This window comes from Silurus meridionalis, chromosome 9, assembly GCF_014805685.1.
Source record: "Silurus meridionalis isolate SWU-2019-XX chromosome 9, ASM1480568v1, whole genome shotgun sequence".
Classification (NCBI taxonomy): domain Eukaryota; kingdom Metazoa; phylum Chordata; class Actinopteri; order Siluriformes; family Siluridae; genus Silurus; species Silurus meridionalis.
This window is the reverse complement of record NC_060892.1, coordinates 14,656,180-14,675,308: the sequence shown is the minus strand read 5'-3', so window position 1 is coordinate 14,675,308 and position 19,129 is coordinate 14,656,180. Positions and strand designations below refer to the sequence as shown.

Below are 19,129 nucleotides of genomic sequence, written 5' to 3'. Positions count from 1 at the left end.
CAGGAGCTGTACAAGAGGAAATTTGTTAAAATTGTTAATGGACATATTTTTATCTAATACATTGGAGCGTGGGAAATCATTTAGAGCACTGATGTATGTTATTGTTTCTATGGCAACAAGTTACACACAGACTTGCACATGAACTTTTCCCAGATGAAAGAGATGGGGAAAAGGTGAAGTTTTTTTTAAAGAGGATGTTTATTTATTGGTTATTGTAACTATTTATCTTTCAACACTCTTTTCAGGGCAGAAGAGTTTTATAGTTTCTCTCTCCTCTCTCTCTCTCTCTCTCTCTCTCTCTCTCTCTCTCACTCTCTCTTTTGCTATTTTTAAAATGAATAAAGAGAGGCTGCTGTAGCTGCTATAATGTAAGTGAGAACAGGAACAAACTGTTATATAAGAAACAGATTTAAGTGCAGATTCCTTTATAGTGAAAACATAAGAATAGCTAATACAAACCAAATCAAATCACCAAGTAAATAACAAACCATCAGAACCATAGCCAAAAAAACCCTCAAGTATATACATATACACATATATAGCAATTGGCTACAAGTGATAAGTGGCTTACTGACCCAGTCCACATGCTTTAGCTGTTTCTGACCACCTCTGAGGAAAAGCACATTTTTTGGAAGCTCAGCTTCTAAAAAATGAAAAGAAATGTATGTTTATAGCCAAATATAACAGTAAGAATTTGGCTATTTTTACTCCAGGAATGAACAGATTCGAGGTCAGAGTGATGCTCTTGATGTCACAAATTTCAAACCAAGCTAGCATGGAGTGGAAGTGTGAAATAAGACAGGAATCCGGGACTGGGATCTGATTGGCAGGAATCAAGGGGACTAGACTGAGGCTCCGTTCACACGTATACGAATATTTCTGAAGAAAAATTTTACAACCACATTTTCTCCTTAAATACTCACATGGACACTAGAACAGTGATGGCGTGAACGCGTGTTGGGAACAATAACAAAAACTGTACCGAGTGATATATATATATATATATATATATATATATATATATATATATATATATATATATATATATATATATATGGTCATGCCTGTTTAGTTTAGCAACACTTACTATAAAGCGGGCCAACAAATAGGTTTTACTATTTCCATCTTGCAAAAGCAGAAAAACGCAGCATGCAAATGAGGGATGAGCAACAGTTCTGTAATAGCTTGAGTTTTTTCTCCATTTGAAGAAATAGAATTGGTTAGCGTCAGTGTCTTCTGCCTGTAAGGTACTGACACTCGAGACTATTGTGAGCATAACCTTCCTGCACAGTCCGCCAGAAGTGTTTTACTGTGTTCTTTTATTTGCACAGAACGCAGCAATGCCACAGGAGAAATCGTATTGTTTATGAAACTAAATAAAACTGTTCAGCATTTTCAAACACAGCTCTCTAACACCAGACTCAGGAGAAAACACACAATAACTTGACTGATATGGATGATGTGTCTTTTGTTTGTTTAGAAAAGGCCACATGTTTTGAATTCACATTTTGAATATGTTTTTTTTCCCTTTTTACAGTATTTTATCAGCTGACACATGTCCACTGTATTGAAATCATCAGTATTATGTACTCCAGCAGAAAAGTAGAACTTCAGTGTATTGTACAGAGACATGCGTTAGATGTGCAAATCAATTTACTTTAAACTAGGAGAGCCATTTAAGTTCAAGCATGACAATACTCTTGTGTAAAAAGCGAGTTAAATGATTTCCATGGTTTGGGATGGAAGTTCTTGAGTGGTCTGCTTTTGGATACATTTGAATGCTGACCACACCCCAGAATTCCTCTCCCTACAGTGCATCTGGAAGATATTGACAGCATATCACTTTTTCCATATTTGTTTCTCTTAAAGCCTTATTCCAAAATCTATTAAATTCATTTTTTACAAAAGAATTATACAAACAATACCCCATAATGACAACAGCCTGTTTAAAATCTTTGCAAATATATAAAAACAGAAAAAAAACAAAAAATCACGTGTACATAAGTATTCACAGCCTTTGCTCAATACTTTGTTAATACAATAATTTGGCACTAATTACAGCCTCAAGTCTTTTGAGTATGATGCTATAAGCTAGGCACACCTATTTTTGTGCACTTTCTCCCATTCTTCTTTTGGCAGAACCTTTCAAGATCCATCAGGTGGATGGGGAGCTTCGGTGCACAGATTCAGATCTCTTCACACATTCACAGAGTCGTCCTGTAGCCACCCCTTTGTTATCTTGGCTGTGTGTTTAGGGTCGTTGTCCTGTTGTAAGATGAACCGTTGCCCCAGTCTGAGGTCCAGAGCGCTCTGGAGCAGGCTTTAATCAAGATGTCTCTGTACATCCCCACAGCATGATGCTGCCACCACCATGTCACCACGTGACTGCATACTTTTTTTTTAATATACAGAAGAAGAAGAATGTTGTAACAGTGGCTTTCATAATTATTAGCCTTCCTAAGACTCTAACACTGCTCATTACACTGAATGTTTTCCCACGGTGAAGCATATTGTTGAGTGCATCATGTTGAATCATGGCTACGTTGTTGCTTTTCTGACTAATTCCCTATTTACTCTGCCTTCACTTAATACCAGCTACTCAAAATAAAAATAATCACAGCTATCATTCATTTTTATCACAATGAAAACCTGTCAATGTAATTCCTCTTTCCCGGAAATTTTTTATAATTGTGAGCTAATGGAGAACAATGTCAGGGAGGTGTGTGTGTGTGTGTGTGTGTGTGTGTGTGTGTGTGTGTGTGTGTGTGTGTGTGTGTGTGTGAGAGAGAGAGTGTACAGCATCAGTCTGCATCATGTTTTTCACTCATCAAATGTATTTATTTTTTTTTTACAAAAAGCTCGTTTCAATAACCGATATTAAAATCAAGTGACTCAAGAAATTACACTGTGACGATAAAAACCCTTGCACCAGTCCTAACTAGTAGCGCTAATTAATTATCCTGGCTTGCAGTAACTCTGCGAAGCTCTCGCGCCGAGGAGGTTGTTTGTCTTCGCTGCAGATTTGGAGGCAGAAACTCCTACGAATTTGAGCTGCTTGTGAGACCTCGCTGCCCAGTTCCACAGCCAACGCTTTTCAAGAGATTATTTGTTCCTGATCAGCGTTTCACTGCCAGATACAACACAGCAAACCTGAAGTGCTGAGAAATGCCCAAATATGGTGGACATTTCAGTCTCTGACTCCTAAAGACCCATAACCCTATTTTAACTTGTAACTCTGTTTTAATACTTTAGTTTTATTTCTACCTTCTGATGTTCTAGTGGATTTGAACATGTCATCATGTTTCTAACAACTCGCAAAACAAGTTAGAAATCTGCTGTAACAAGTCTCCTCGGTCCATGGTCCTTTTCGCAGCAAGAAATCTGTCATGTTCATCAAACCTTTTTGAAACACTGTGTGTGTGCGTGGCAGGGTGCATTATTCTTAAGCCAGTGGCATCAGGGAATACCACTGCCATGTACGGGTGTATCTAGTCCTTAGGTATTTAGATAGTGGCATGTGCCTGGAATGCCTGGACCCTTCTTTCCTCAGACCGGAGTGGTACCATCACTTCTTACATTGCTCTAAGGTCTAAGGTCCTATTCAGCAAAATACACAAAAGACTGCAATGCACTGTGTGTTGTAACAAAGAATGAACTGATCTCATTACACAGTATTTTATTAAGGAAAAGTATTACAAAACTCCAGCCAAGTCACAAGTATTAGACTCACAATCAACTTAGATAATTCCTCTTTCATATGGCCACTGACTCATTCCATGCCGATGCTTGAGAACTGAAGCAATGCGTCACGATATCGGTTAATTGTAACCCTGTATAATTAGCCGAGCTGTCCATTTGGTCTAGGACAGATGGTCTTCTTGCCCTTGTGCAAAAAGAGTTTTAAATGTCGAACACCTTTTAACCATGATAGAGTTTTTCCCACCTCTGGCTTTTGTCGTTGTTGTTTCAGAGATGCTGCGACTCTCCTCTTGTCAAAGTCTCTCAGGTCTTCACACCTGGCGCATTTAACTTGTCAAATTTGTAAACCAACTGTGTGGTAGCGGGCGTGTGGACGAGCGCCGGTGCAGGCGTGAATGAGTATGTCAGTGAGTGTGTGAATAAGACTCTGTGGTGGACAGGTATCCCATCTGGGGTCAATTTTACCAGATTCAAAACAGATTCTCAAACTCAGACTAAATGCAGAGGTCAAACTTTGAGGTAGAAAAACAGGAGAGACAAAACGAGTATTTTAGTCTCTGTTCTGTTGTGATTTTCTTTCTTTTTTTTTTTTTTACTTTTTGCTTTGCTTACGCTATTAATATGATCATGTGGGAGGTGATTTAACACCACAAGGGGACATTTGGATCGTTCTTGGCCATTAGCTCTTGCTGGCCGTTGAAAACTGGCACAGATTCGGGAAACTCCCACACGACCAGCCTACACCGTCCTGAACACCCCCAACACACACACACACACACACACACACACACACACACACACACCACTGTGGAACTGCTAGTGCTCTCTGAATAAATATCAGCACAGTGTTAACAGTAAGAGAAACACACACACATAGAGACACACACACACACACACACACACACACAAACACCGAGAGTTTGGAATTTTCTCAGCTTGTCACCAGGCTCCACAGAGGATTATATGGATATGGTCTAAATATTGAGCAGTTTACAAGCGGCCATTCCAGACAGGGAGAGGAAAGAACAAAAATCTTTTCATGGGCTTCATTGTTTGCACACGGGAAACATTATGAAGTGACCTTTTTAAATTGATCGACATTATTTACCACTTTTGAAAATATCAGTATTATGGACTATTGGCTTCTGAAAAAGCTTGACACAGTCATATGATCACACCCTGTTTAGCTCTTAGTATTTTTCCAGGCATTATTTTTTTTATTTTAAGCGGTGCTGGAGTGTGTGGAAAGTGTGTGATGAATCATAGACCAGGATAATTCACACTATTCATACACTTATACTTTCAAGAAAGGGTACAGTTAAGAGTGCACCTATTTTATCTTTATTATATATTATTCCTTCTAGAAGGGTGCATGTGGTGTAGTACACAAGTACAATAGAGGTAGTCAATGGGCGTTATTATATTATATTACAAGTCTCTGTAATTCGCAAAAAAAGGCTCTACTAAACTAAACTAAACTAAACTAAACTAAACCAAAATTCCTGATATAGAAATGTTTCTGTAGTTCAAACACCATTGTTGCTCTTGTAGTGGAGAACATCTTGTAGTGGAAACGGTTCCTGTGGTGGAAAAAACAACTAAACAAAGATTCCTGAAAGGTTTCCTGTGGTTGAAACCAAAGGTTCCTGTATCAGTATGTCTCAGTATTATAAGCAACTGTTTTATAAACATTGTTTGTTTTTGCTGTAGACTGAAGAGATTTGGTTTGACACGAAAAATGAACGAGAGTTCATGATTTCAGCATGTATTTTCTGGTAGTTACATCTAGATGCATTCTCTCTTCCGGCTCCTCATCAGACTTGTCCAGTCTAAAACCCTTTCACTGTTTTCCTCCGGTCCCCATATGGAGTCATTTGTCGTTGTCCACACTGCCTCATCGTTCTGGTTTCGCGCTGTAGTCCCAGCCTATTGCACCACCCTGACAGGGGAGTATTTCGTTGTCATGGCGATGTTAGTAGAGAAATGCGAACGGTTTTATGTGGCGTCATGGGAAGGGAGGGTGTGAGCTCGCTGATCTCTCTGTTAATGGGCTTTAGAAGGTTTATAGCTGTTCGTAAAGCCGTGTGTTGTTGACACGGTCGGGATGAAACTCTGCTGCGGGTGTGACCTTTTCAGCTTAAATGGACACACAAACACACATCGAGATAGTAAAATTTGGCAGTGGGAATTTGTGGCAACGTGAAGTAGTTTTGCCATTCATTATACTAGATCATGACCTTTGAGTGATTTATATTATAATGTATAAGTATGCAATAAAACATGCTGCCTTGTGCTGTTGTAGGAAATGAATCAACAACGATGTAGCGTGATTCAGCGGAGTTACTGTCAGGATCCTGAAAATTGGTTTACTATAACAGCAGGTCCCAGAGTGTTTTATTCCTCTTCTAAAACCAAAATTTGCCAGTATGCACACATACAAACATACATACATACATACATAAATACCTGCCATTCATTTGTATCCATTTAAGTTTCTCACAATTATCCCTTTTTCTCGCTCTCATTTTCTAAGAAAAAACTGAGTGACTCTTTCCACAGGTGTTCAGCATTGTGAACACTATCACAATTTTTTTCTCTCGCATTTTTCACACTTTTTTGTTTGGGAACATTCTGCCCAAATTCCTGGAATTCCTGCTTTTCATTTCTTCCACACTGCAAAAAAGAATAATCGGACACATTGGCGACTGATGCTGTATAATATTTCAGCATGCAGAAAAATAACTGCGGCTGCAGCAAAACTGGACGAGGCAGAGTGAAGTTGTTTATTGCTTTTATGTTGTTGTGTGAAATCGGTGTTAGCATTAGTATTAGATTTTTAAATAGTCTGCATGCAGACAAAACGCAATTTCACGCTTCAGGCCTTTTTGCTGCGAGCTGCTGGAAGTGAGCACCGAACACATTTTCATCCGGAAGGGAAAAGAAGGAAAGGTTTGCTTTATCGTTTGCCCTGTACCACCTCGGACTTTAATAATCTCATGTTAGATTGTTCTAGATTTTATTTGGACATGCTGGAATTTATGTGGATACTTAGAGAAGCAGGAGCTTAGTTAGTTTTTTTGTTTGAAACATGATTGATGTTTTTGCAGTGGATTAAAGTTCCTGAGGTAGAAGCATGACTGCTGATTCTGGAAATGTTCCTGTGGTGAAATTGTGACTGAATCACAGACTGCTCACTGTCCAAATCACAGCCTGATTCTCACTGTATTAGAAGCTAAATCTTAATGAGTCTCAGCCTGAATCATGGACTGAATCGAGCTGAATTTCGGACTGAATCTCACTGAACAACAGACCGATTCAGATACAGAATTTCAGCCTAATTCTCAGAGTTTTGCAGAATTTTTCTTCATTAAATGATGACAAATTCACCAGCCTCTTTTTTTCTTGTTTTACGTTAATAAGAGAAAACCCCAAAGTGGGAACTCCTGATATAAAATTGACTGTAAAACCAGGCTTTCACTAAAGACATGATGAAGGTCTTGTTTTTCATTCCATTTCTTGTAGGAACAGAGACTCTACAGAGACCAGCTGTGTGTTCACGCCTTTAGTTTGCTCAGCACCATGCCTTGATTGTTTACATCATTGATTTCTATGCTTTTTTTATAGGCAATGCAAACGGTTTTGTTTATTGCTTTGAGGTTTATAGCATGTGTCACCTTACCCTCATATTTAACATTCTTTATTGTATAGCCATTGTTTATAACCACATTGTATAACATTCAGCCAATCACACAAACTACACATAACACTTTAGTTGAAAATGCATTAAGAAAGAATTTCTCCACTACTAACTGATTCATTCATCCCAGTTTCACAAAGGATTTATTCTGTTCTCCAACATTTCTATAAACACAGTTTACTGCTTTTCACACACAGTCCAATATTCTCAGTGTTTTCTGCAAAACTCTAAACAAATAAGTCCTAATTTTCCATGGGCTTAATCATGTCCTCATTCAAAATACACAAGCAGGCTATATAATTATAGTAGTGGAGTGCTGTGTGAGTCTGTGTGTTTGTGAGTTGTTCGAGGGCAAGATATAATTTTGACAGAATCGAATATGTTTTCGTGTGAAATATTTGAGTTTGCCATCAAGGATTGTACAACTTGGTGTTTAGTTTTAGGATTGTGTTAGGTTTTGAGAAAACGGTGAATTGTTTTAATAAATTCGTGTTAGCAATTAAGGAAAAGCTGTAAAGTGAGATTGTCCCCAGAAGCACCAATAATCTGCTGCTTTCCTCCAAGCTTATTTTTCCTCTCTATAAACATTTAATGTGAGGTCATATAAACAACCTTCGTGATCAGCGTTTTCTGCAGTTTTCCATACATTAAACAGTGAGTGCAGTTACAAACTATACTTCTAAACAGGGAAGTGAAGGAACATTGAAACATAGCATAGGATATCGCCAAAGAATCATATGGCATACATCATTTTCATAGAACTGGTGGGGTGTATGGTTATAAGTGTGTGTATATTCAAGAGTATAAAAGGGCAAAAACCAATATGTGTTTTTATCTGACAGATGCCAATATAAAAAAAAATAATAAAAATTGGGCCTGATTAATTAGCAGGCCAATCAATCGGCCGACCTCTGGTGTATATATGAGTGTGTGTTGGAATGTGTGTATGAGTGTATGTGTGTTTTTGTTTATCTGTAAGTGTGTTGTGTATGAGTGTGTATGAATAACTGTGTGTGTGTGTGTGTGTGTGTGTGTGTGTGTGTGTGTGTGTTTGGTGGGTGTGCATGAATATGAGTATGTATGTGTGAGTGTGTGTGTTTTAGTGCTGGTCAGGGTTCAGTGTTTACTTGAGAGGTGCTGGAACAGAAGCGTCTTTGTTTCATGTTGCGCTCCTCCCTTCTCACCTGCACACTGAAAACTTGTACTTTCTCCACCGCTGACTCCAACTCCCTTACCCACACAAACACACACACACACACACACACACACACACACACACACACACACACACGCACACACACATACAATACGGTGTGTAACAAGCGTAATAAATGTGTGCCACTAAACGAGCCCATAGTGACACTGATTTAATTACAGCTCATCCCAGCTTTCTGTTTTTCTCCATCCTACTGTATGCTGGATGTTTGTTACACCACACTGACCTCCCACAATACCTCTCTCTCTCTCTCTCTCTCTCTCTCTCTCTCTCTCTCTCTCAGGATGCTGCAAATCTGCCTTCAGCTTTTAGATTTCTTCAGCAGTGCTTTAGAGGAGCGTAACTAATTAACTACATGACATTTCTAGACGGCACAACAGTGGCACTGATTTCATTACAGCCCAGTTTGGAAATGCCATTTCTCTTTTTTACGTTTAAATTATACTCTTTGTACAGCTTTTTGAGCTTTTTTTTTGGACAATACACTTGATTATTTTGATACATAGTTCCATTTTGAGATGAATTGCAGTAGAATCTGTAAGCGCTTTAAAAAAAACAACTGTTTGCCCTCTTTTAGCTATTTCCTTTATATCCTGGCCTGTTCAAACCTTTATATCTCCCCCTGCTGGTGGCTTCTGTTTGTGGTTGAAATAATTTGCGTATTTTATGAGTGGAAATAAAAGAAGCATTTAAATGCTAGTTTCATAAGAAATAATGGTTTTTGTTTATAGGTTCCGTTTATTTTCAAGATTAGTAAACATTCGGCAAACGTTCTGTGTCAAGTCATTAAATCTCAAAACCGATTTTAAACCGCGACTAAACAAACTCTTGGTCCCCTACTTAATACGGTACGAATACGCTTAGCGTTACACCCCTAGTAAGTAATGATGACCAGCGATTAGCAAAGCAATTTGAATCAGCTAGCTTGCAAGTAGTTGAATTCATTTTTTATCAATCAGTGCTTCATTGTTTACTTGCCTTAGTGTACACAATATATACTGTAAATAGAAAAAAGTCATTTGTAAAGTCGTTTTACCGACTTGTTTTCGCTTCACAAAATTCGTTCTCAGAATGAGTCAATTCAGATTTTAAAAGTTTGCTTAGAATTGAATAAATAAGGATTTTTTTAGTTTTAACTTTTGGTTTGGCATAAACACTGATAATATTCTAATGGTCTGATGGCCTCAAATAATAAACAAAACAATAATAATTAATTTTAAAAAAATCCTTAGTGGCAGACTAAGCTTATGTGTGATTTTCTGACCCTGACAGAAACCCCAGCGAAATCAGATGGTAATCAGGAGGACCGGTCATTTGCAGATTCCTCACTCTTCAGCCACTGGGGTCAGGATCTGAACTCTGAGAGCCGCCGTGTTGCCCTCAAGATGTTCCAATACTACGGTTACAACGGCTACCTCAGTGACCGCCTGCCCATGGACCGAGCCATCCCTGACTACAGACCAGACGGGTGAGACATGCTAGCCTGTCCTGATAAAATTATATGACTGCCACTAGCTGGTTAGAAACCTAAATACAAAATATGGACAAAAGTTTGTGGAAACCTGTGCTTAAGATTTGTATAGGGCTGCAGCTATCGATTATTTCAGAGATTCTACCGATTAGTCTATTGATTAATCGATAGTGTTTGGATAGTCCGATGGTTCCCTGGTGGTCTAGCGGTTAGGATGCGGCGCTCTTACCGCTGCGGCCGGGGTTCGATCCCCAGTCAGGGAACCGACCCCAGCCACTCTTAGTGCCGGTCCCAAGCCCGGCACACAGAAGGCGAGAAGGGGAGTTGGTGACGCAGACACAACCTTTGAATGGAAAGTGGCGTACGCACGTTTTCAGCCCTGTTTTGTGCATACAGCATGTTTATAAATGAGACCCCAGCGCGGTCCAGAGTTTAGCGGGTCGTGCGTCAGTAATAATGGTCCATAGGGACTCGAGTTACTCGAGGAATCGTTTCAGCTCTAGATTTATATGTGCTTTTTCAACATCCCATTCCACATTTATTCTCTATTTACTGTTGAAATAACCTCCAGTCTTTTAGGAAGATTTTTCCACTAGATTATCGAGTGTGCTTGTAGTGATTGGTGCTTACTCAGCCATAAGTCATAGCTCATAGGGGAGTGGTAGCTCAGCGGTTAAGGTGCCAGGTTACTGAACAGAAGGTTGGGAGTTCAAGCATCACCAAGCTGCTACTCTTGGGGTCTTCAGCAAGGCCTTTAACTCTGTGACTTCAGCTTCTAAACAACGCTGGGACATGCGAAGGAAGGAATTTCACTGTGCTGTAATGTATATGTGACAAACAAAGGCTGTTCTATTCCTCTATTTATGTCATGTACTGATGAAGTGTGATGAGGCCTGGGGTACAGTCAGGGTTCCAATTACAGTCAGGGTTCCAATTCATCCCTAAAGGTGTTTAAGTTCAGAGCTCTGTAGCAGGCCACTCTTAGCATATCTTCATCGAAGTGGCTTAGAGCATTGTCATGCTGGAACAGGATCTGGGTGTTCAAGTGAAGGGAAAATGTAATTCTCAGCACTTAAATTTTATGTAATTTCGTTGATTGTTTATGAATTTGAACCGTTGCATAACTTTCCAAACGGAATTCTGAATCTCTGAATACAGCCCTGTGATGAGAAACTATAAAACAGGTGAAAAAGTTCTGCCTTCCATTCTCACACTCACTATGATGTGTTGAGACGTAGCACTCTGCAGCTCTGTAGCCGACACCATGCCGCTGTTTTGACAATCCGTAAACTTGAGGTGTTGTTTTTGAATAGAAATGCGCTATTCTGCCACCTATAATTACCGCGTGTCTCCTTTTCAGCGAGGTGTGAGAATTTGGCACACATCTGGTTTTATCCTCGTGAACAGAGTAAAATGTGAGCGAATGTCACGGGCAATGTGTTTCGTTGCTCTCGCTGCTGCTTTGAGCACCCTGAAAGAACTCGCACGCCGCTTTTATTAAACGCCGTCTGCAACCGTTGTCAGAACTCGTTGTCAGGAAGCTCCTAACAGTAGCGGCTCTCTCTTTGTGCAGGTGTAAGAACATGACGTACCCCTCGAACCTTCCGCAGGTCAGCATCGTGTTCATCTTTGTGAACGAGGCACTGTCTGTCATCCTGCGCTCCATCCGCTCGGCCATGAACAAAACCCCCAGCCACCTCCTCAAAGAGATCATCCTGGTGGACGACAACAGCAGCAGCGGTGAGTTTGTATGAAAGATATTATTTTGATAGGACTGTTAACGTTATACACATCATTAAGCACACAGCACTGCGCATATGCGGAATATTTGCTGTGAATCGACATAATTAAAAGGAAATACAACTTTTTATTACGTTCAGGCTATTTGAAATGAGACTGGAAAATACAGTAAAAAGGCTGTGACGTTATTTCGAAGTTATATTTCTCTAATTTCAGGATGGCATGTCATTATTTAGAATATAATCAAATGTTTTGGTGTTATGTTAACTTCTAAAGTTTCTATAATCAGCAGAATTCCATAATACTTACAAGTATTAATGAAAATACTTCAAGCTTGAATTGATGGCAAACTTAATACAACAATTTTTCACTGTTTTCACAAGTCTTCACTGAATTCACATAATTTAATGGGAATGTAGAAGTTTGGAAATATTTAATGGATTTCAGTCTTTTTTTTAGTCGTTGTTCTGTTCGCTTTTTGCTTTACAGACAGCATGCACTCGAGCTGGTATGGACTTCACACATTTGTGAATAACCTTATGATCCATTTTTAATAAACCCACCACAGTCTAATCTAATCACCTGCTTCAAACTGAAGAAATTGTGACCTTTTGTACAAAGCAGCTGTACAAAGAATGGCCAGTATCACACATCTGCTTACATTTCAATGGGTATCTAGAGATCAGTATGAATGGAAAATGTCCATTTAAAAAAAAAAAAAGATTTCCAAAGTGTCAAACACTATATGAACAAAAGGACACACAACTTTTTCAGGCATATGTGCTTTTTTCTCAAGTATCCTATATCTAGTATCTAAGATATACAAGTGTATAGGATGTCTTTGTATGTGGTAGAAATACATTTTTCCTTCACTTAAAATAAAAGACCAATTCAGGCCAAAGAAAACCAAAGTTTCCAAAGTTTGGGATCATTTTAAACTAAAACATAAAGACAACACAGTACACTGCGTTTACCATTTTTTTAAGCAACTTGAAATAGATTTTTATTGTTTTATTAAGGGTTTAGTTTCGGAAACGAAAAACGCACCTCACCTGTGTTCTGAGCTGCACGGCATCAAGAGAAAAACCTTCCACAGATGATTTTTAAACGCACGACGATGCCAAAAGAAAAACTCCTGAGAGAAATAGTTGTGAAAGGAAGGAGGAAGACGGTGATAAATGACTTTTTTGGTAGGCTACTGTTTAGAAACAAGCCATTGTAACGCGTTGAGTCTGGGTCATGGAATAGCTCGCTAACTCCAGTTGCAACAGAAATCCTATAAGCACAGACAGGTTTCCAAAACTCGTGCTTTTTTATTTTTCTTGGCAACAGTGTTACGGGTTAGTCAAAGAAACTTAGAAATAAGCATCAGAAAATAATAAGGACATATTCCTCGGTCTTGCACACATGCAGTAATACCGGAAAAATATAGCGGCAGGCTATTCCCAAAATGCCGCTCTTAAAGGAGCCACAACATATTCACCCGTTACACAATGTAACAGACACTCTCTTTCGTTAAAGCCTGTGTAAAGTTCATCAGTTTCAGTGTAGACAGGTTTATAGACAGGTGCAGCTTATTCATGTTCAAAATAAAAATCTTTGTCAAATTCAGTGGGTGCGGCTTATATATGAAATAATATAATTACTGAAATAATCAATAGTTGCAGCCCCTAATGTATACTGCTAAAATTAACACTATACTAACATATATATATATATATTATCATATATACATTATTACACTCTTAATATTGTATTCAGTATCTAAATATGTATTTATAATTATTTAAAGTCAAAAGCAGTCATTTTTCATCCTCTTGGGTATTTTGGACCGAACCCTGTAAAATTCTTTACACAATGAGTAAACGAGAGATTGTATATGGTTCCCGAAGCCAACGTTCAACAAGAATTTTAATAAAAACTGACTATTTTTAAACAAAATAGTTTATCATAATCTTGATATTATGCAGCACTTTTAGATTACATTACAGTTTTCCAGCTAAAATCCACCTCACTCATATCTGCAGAGTTTCTTAACCTGCACAGCCCTCGACACTGTTAATCTTCTCTCAGAGGTTTGTAGATGTTTTGTTCTAAAAGAAAAGACCCTGCAGCTGAATCTTTATGTCAGCTCCTCATGTGGCTATTCCTGCTGGATTTTGGACTTGTATTTATTTGTTTCTCTCCCTCTTCAGGTAGTCAGGTCACGGTAGCTCTGACATTTCGCTAACAGCATTCTTCAGCATGTGTGCCAGAGCATTGTGTCAGACGGTGGTCGAGATAGATGTACTTCTGTCATTGCGGCCGTGATCGCTAATCTAATCTTATCACCTCCGTCAGGCTTTTTCAGCTGCTGTTGTTATCTACCTGCAGTCAGATTTGTGCACAGTTCATTGTTTGTTCATTAGCATGCTTTGAGCAGTGTGACCGCTGTGGCACAGGTTCAGGCTGACCAGGCTGGCTCCTCGCTTAATTGGATGATTTTGGGGAGCTGAGGGCCGTGCACTGGGGCATGGAGCATCACTGAGTGTATCTATCTTCTGACAGCGCCATCTGAGTGCTCACTCCACAACCAGACACAAAGTCAACAATGTCACCATAACAACGAGACACTTCTGTGAGCGCTGCAAAATGAATAAATGATAAGAAAACAATAGGACTAATCCTCTGCATCACTGAAACACAGGCTTCTTTAAAAATGTTAGGTATTTCACAGTCAAGAAGCTTTTATTGTCATTTCAACCATATATAGCTAATGCATTACACAATAAATTGCAGTGGTGGGCCGTGCACTTGGTACCTGGGCCTTCAGTGGAGACTTACCCAACTTAATTCACCACTTAATACCACCACTATGACGTCGCAATTATAGAAACCATCAATACAATAAAAAAAACGCAATATAACAACACGTGGCATTAGAGGGAGAGGGGCATTTCACATATTGAGGGTGAATACTATTTTTACTAAAGCAAGAAACCCAGTTAAGACGACTACACTTCCACCGCAACTGTGCCACCTACATCATCTGGAGTGGTTCAAAATTAATATTTGTCTTATAACATGACAAAAACATAAGAAATGTATATAAAATATAATTGTTTATATTATGCTGACCATAGTCATAATGCATACTCACAAAATTTGCAACATTCCTCAGAGGTTGTAAGCCAGTGGTACCGCTTGTAGGCACTGGTATGGAAGTGGCGAACAAACTCTTTATTGGGCTGAGACAAGCTAGCTAGCTTTGGGGTTGGCCGACCTCTCCTCACAATGTCTAGCTTTTCTGGAAAATCTTTTTGCCTTGAAATGGATTTTTAAAAATGTCCGAGACCAAATCAATTTCTCTTCCTCCATCAGCCATTGTGGACATAAAAAAGTTTAATTTAGATGTATTGTGTGCAGACGTCCAGATGTGTTTTGCTAGTTAAAGTTAACTGTAACAGTTTCCCTCTGACCAACCAATCAGAGGACGGAAAAAAGTTGACGCTATTCAGGGCCCTGTGAGGCAAATTTACAAACTGATTGGGTAAAAAATCAGACCTATTGCTAATATAGTTTACGGTACATCGGCCAGCACTACTGACTGTGAAGGTCCTGGGCAGATTAGATTGACATGGCAGCACATAGAAGCTGAAATCTGATTGGACAAAAAAATCTAACATTTTCTCTAGAACCCTGGTGCTACATAAAACAACATAGAGCTACATAACAGAACACAGAGATGAGGATTAAAGTAAGTGTCCTTTAAGATCACTTTAAGTAAGAAATTGAAATAAAGAAACTTGACAACTTTATGTATGAATGTAGTAATGTGTCAACTATACAGTTTATAGCTATATTGAGGTACACTTTATTGAGTCTCCTCACACATTGATATTTAAAAAGGATACAAACTGTTTTTTTTTCCAACCTTTTTTTTTTTACCTTTTAAACTTTTTTTTGTGTAAATTGTTTGGAGAACGATTTACAAGAAAATTCTTTACAGCATGCTTCCTAGTCCCATAAAAATGTGAATAAAAGTTGGAAGTTAACAATGTATCTCTGTATAAGAATGATTTTCATATTTATTAGTTGTGACCTAGACAAAAAAGTAGCAAGATATTAGCTGATGTGTTCAGTCCTTCTGCCACGTATTATGTCACATTGTTTGTGTCTTATAAACATTTTTATTTTAACCAAAGAAGATGGATGTTTAGCTAATTCGTTCCAATTCCTAATACTAGTTAAAAAACGACTACATTTATTTAGATCTTGTCTCAGTTGGTAGTGCAGCAGGTTGTGAGACTCAGAAACTCTCTATATACCCTATACAATAGTTACAGCATTGATTTTCAATATATAAATACACTTATTAAAAGTTGTAAAGTTATTCTCAAACTTGAAAATGTAGAAGTAAGTATATTTTTCTATTTTTTTTTTAAACCACTGTCTGCCGGGCAAGTAAAAAACAATTACGAATTTGAATGTTACCAAGTGCCAGGCATTAAATGTGCTTACCTCTGTAAATCAGCATTAGTTTTCTAAAATATGGTAACTGGGCATTTTGTGGCTGTGTCTCAATTGAGTAGCTAGCTAGCTTGCAATTTGGCTGAAATCTATGAAAATTTAAAAGTCTCTAAAAATCTCAGGCTTAACTTGCTATTTAGCTGCCACTACTAATGCGAAGTACCTCAAGAAACTAGTTATCTAAATCTAGATTGCTTGGTCATGTTCTTTCTGAGGAGGTGCCTTTACTGGGCACCATATTTAGCTGGCTAAGTTTGTTCAACTTACAATTAGTTTGTCATCTAGCTGTGTGGTGACTCGGCTATCAGTGGAATGATGACATCTTTAATGTTGTAGTTTAAACTCTTGACGTTTTAATGAGGTGTGCATGTACTGTATATCAAGCAACTTAAGTCTAGACCACTAATTTGCATCATTCAGGCTCTGACAGGATGCCAAGACCTCCGACTCTTCTAAAGCTACACCATTTGTAAGTGACCATTGCCTGATTAGTGCTAATATTTAAAAATAAATGTATAAAAATGATTACCTACATCAAATCTGATTCCTAAATTAATTCAGTCTTGATAGATTATTTAGACGATAGTTTATTACCAAGTAGCTCCCAGTTGCTAAGCTAATCAGGTGTGTTTGCAGTCAGGCCTGCCTTTGCTTACAAATCTAAAGATATCTTTTGGAAGCCATGTTTTTATCAATATATATCATAGCACAAAATCCAGACAACTAACTTCTCTTAACCATATTGAAGACACGAATTCAAGAGTCCATTCAACCTGTTTTATTTTTTTCGGCCTGGAGGTTGAGAGGGCCGTGCCAGTCATAAAAGAGTCACATGGGGTAAATAGGATTGGTCTCAGCCCAGTCTGATTGGTGAAGAGTGTGGGAGATTTAAGTGTAATGTGTAATACATTCTTGGTGGACAGGTATTTTTTCTTTACAAGCCAAATGATGGATGTCCATTCTTCTTCAGTGACAGGTAGCTGAATATTACGCTGCATAAAAAGAGCTGTAAATGTCAGAGACATCGAGGGGGGCGAAATGAACATGTCACTTTTAAAACAAAGACCATCGCATTGCCTCGGTTACGGTGGCAGGCGTGTGACGATTCGAATTTGATGCCATTTCTCCGGCTCGCGTGTCCTGATGGAACAAGTGCACCTGAGGTAACGCTTTTATGAAACATTGATCGTGCAGCTCACTGATAATAGACCTCTTACGCTGTGGTGCGTTATTGTGATTCATAGCAAAGCATTACCGGTAACCCATTACTCCTCATTTCAATCAATTCCCCTTCATTTGAATTTGTTAAATATTAATCTCACAGCCAAGCTGGAAGTCAGAAGTTAAGAAGGCAGAAAAGGTGCTGCAGAGATTTGTGTGTTTCATCCTTCAGCGGGCCAAATTCAGTCCGTTAACGCTCTGGTAATGAGTTAATCTGTTGATTTAGGTGTTTTAAACGAGGTAGGACTCGAGTCCTGCCTCACACTCAGGCTCTGAGGCGTGCAAAGGAAATGATTCACTCGTTCCCTGAGAGGCTAAAGGCAGGGGAGGACAGAGGTGTGGTATAAATCAGCGCAGCACCAGAAGACAGGCTTTAATGCAATTGTGAAACGGCATGAAGCCGGGAAGGCTCACAACGAACTTTGTGTAAAAGAAAACAAAGAAAAGAAATTGGCTTGGAGCCATTCTGTTCACGTTCCCTCATGCAATCGTACCTTCTCATTGATCGATGACGAGTGCAGTGTGCTCAAGGATAAAGCACAGTGGAGAGCAGGCGAATCTAACACCAGCAAAGCGACACACGGCAGGGCGGAGACACAAGAGGCCTCAAAACAGGAAGAATGGTAGGAAGAAAGAACGGAAGGAAGAGAAATTACAATAGACCAAGGAAGGCAGGGAGGATGGATGGAATTAATGGAGGGATGTAAATTGGGATGAGGAGAAAAAAGAAATGAAGGAATGGAAATTGGAGAGAGAAGGAAAGATGAATGGAAGGAAATCGATTAGGGAAAGAATGAAAGAGCAATCGAATGAAGACAATTGGGGCGGGAATGAAAGAGGAATGTAAGGAAGGAAATTGGGGAGAGAAGGAAAGAGAAATAGAAAGAAAGGAAATTGGGAAAAAAAAAGAGGAATGGAAGGCTGCTAGATAATAGAAGAACGAAATTAACAGTGTACACAGGGGCATGTAAAGCAGATGCTCAGCAGTAACAGGGATAAGAATTGTAATTTCATATACTATAATAGTTAATTGTAGTAGTTGCCAAATCATATTGGTGTAAGATCAATTAAATACTTCAGGACATGCTGTTAATACAGCTGCAACAACTTATTGATAAATAATCGATCATGAAATTCGTTGTTACTGAATGCCGTTATCGATTAGCTGGGCTGCTTATATCACGGATTAGCATGATGGGCATTCGTTAACAACAAATTTCATTATCGATTATTATCGGATAAAATTATATTTTTGCATAACTTCCAGGTACATTTTATATTAAACGCAACAAAGAAAACTGTACCTGGAAGTACCTGCAAAGCGGAGATTGTGTGGTATAGAAGTACCACAAGAATGCACAAGCACATGAAAAGAAAACACACTGATGTCACGGATGATGGTGAAACTTCAGCACTGTAAGCAAAAACTGTATAATCCTAATCATGTGAAAATGGTACAAATTAGTAAAGTGCTACTGTGTAAACTGTTTGTTAATTTCGTGACAGTCACACTGGATCTGTTCTGTTACATACAATTAAAAAACAAAATCTAAAAGCAGCATATTACAGTACGTTT

At 38.7% G+C, this 19,129-nt stretch overlaps 1 protein-coding gene across 1 annotated transcript in view; it reads left to right on the top strand.

Annotated features, from left to right (window-relative positions):
* galnt18b (UDP-N-acetyl-alpha-D-galactosamine:polypeptide N-acetylgalactosaminyltransferase 18b) overlaps positions 1-19,129 on the top strand; it is a 103,194-nt gene that overhangs the window by 47,653 nt on the left and 36,412 nt on the right. Inside the window, exons 2-3 of the mRNA XM_046857698.1 lie at positions 9,885-10,080; positions 11,657-11,823. Of these exons, the coding sequence (XP_046713654.1) occupies positions 9,885-10,080; positions 11,657-11,823 (363 nt within the window). The remainder of the gene's footprint in view (positions 1-9,884; positions 10,081-11,656; positions 11,824-19,129) is intronic.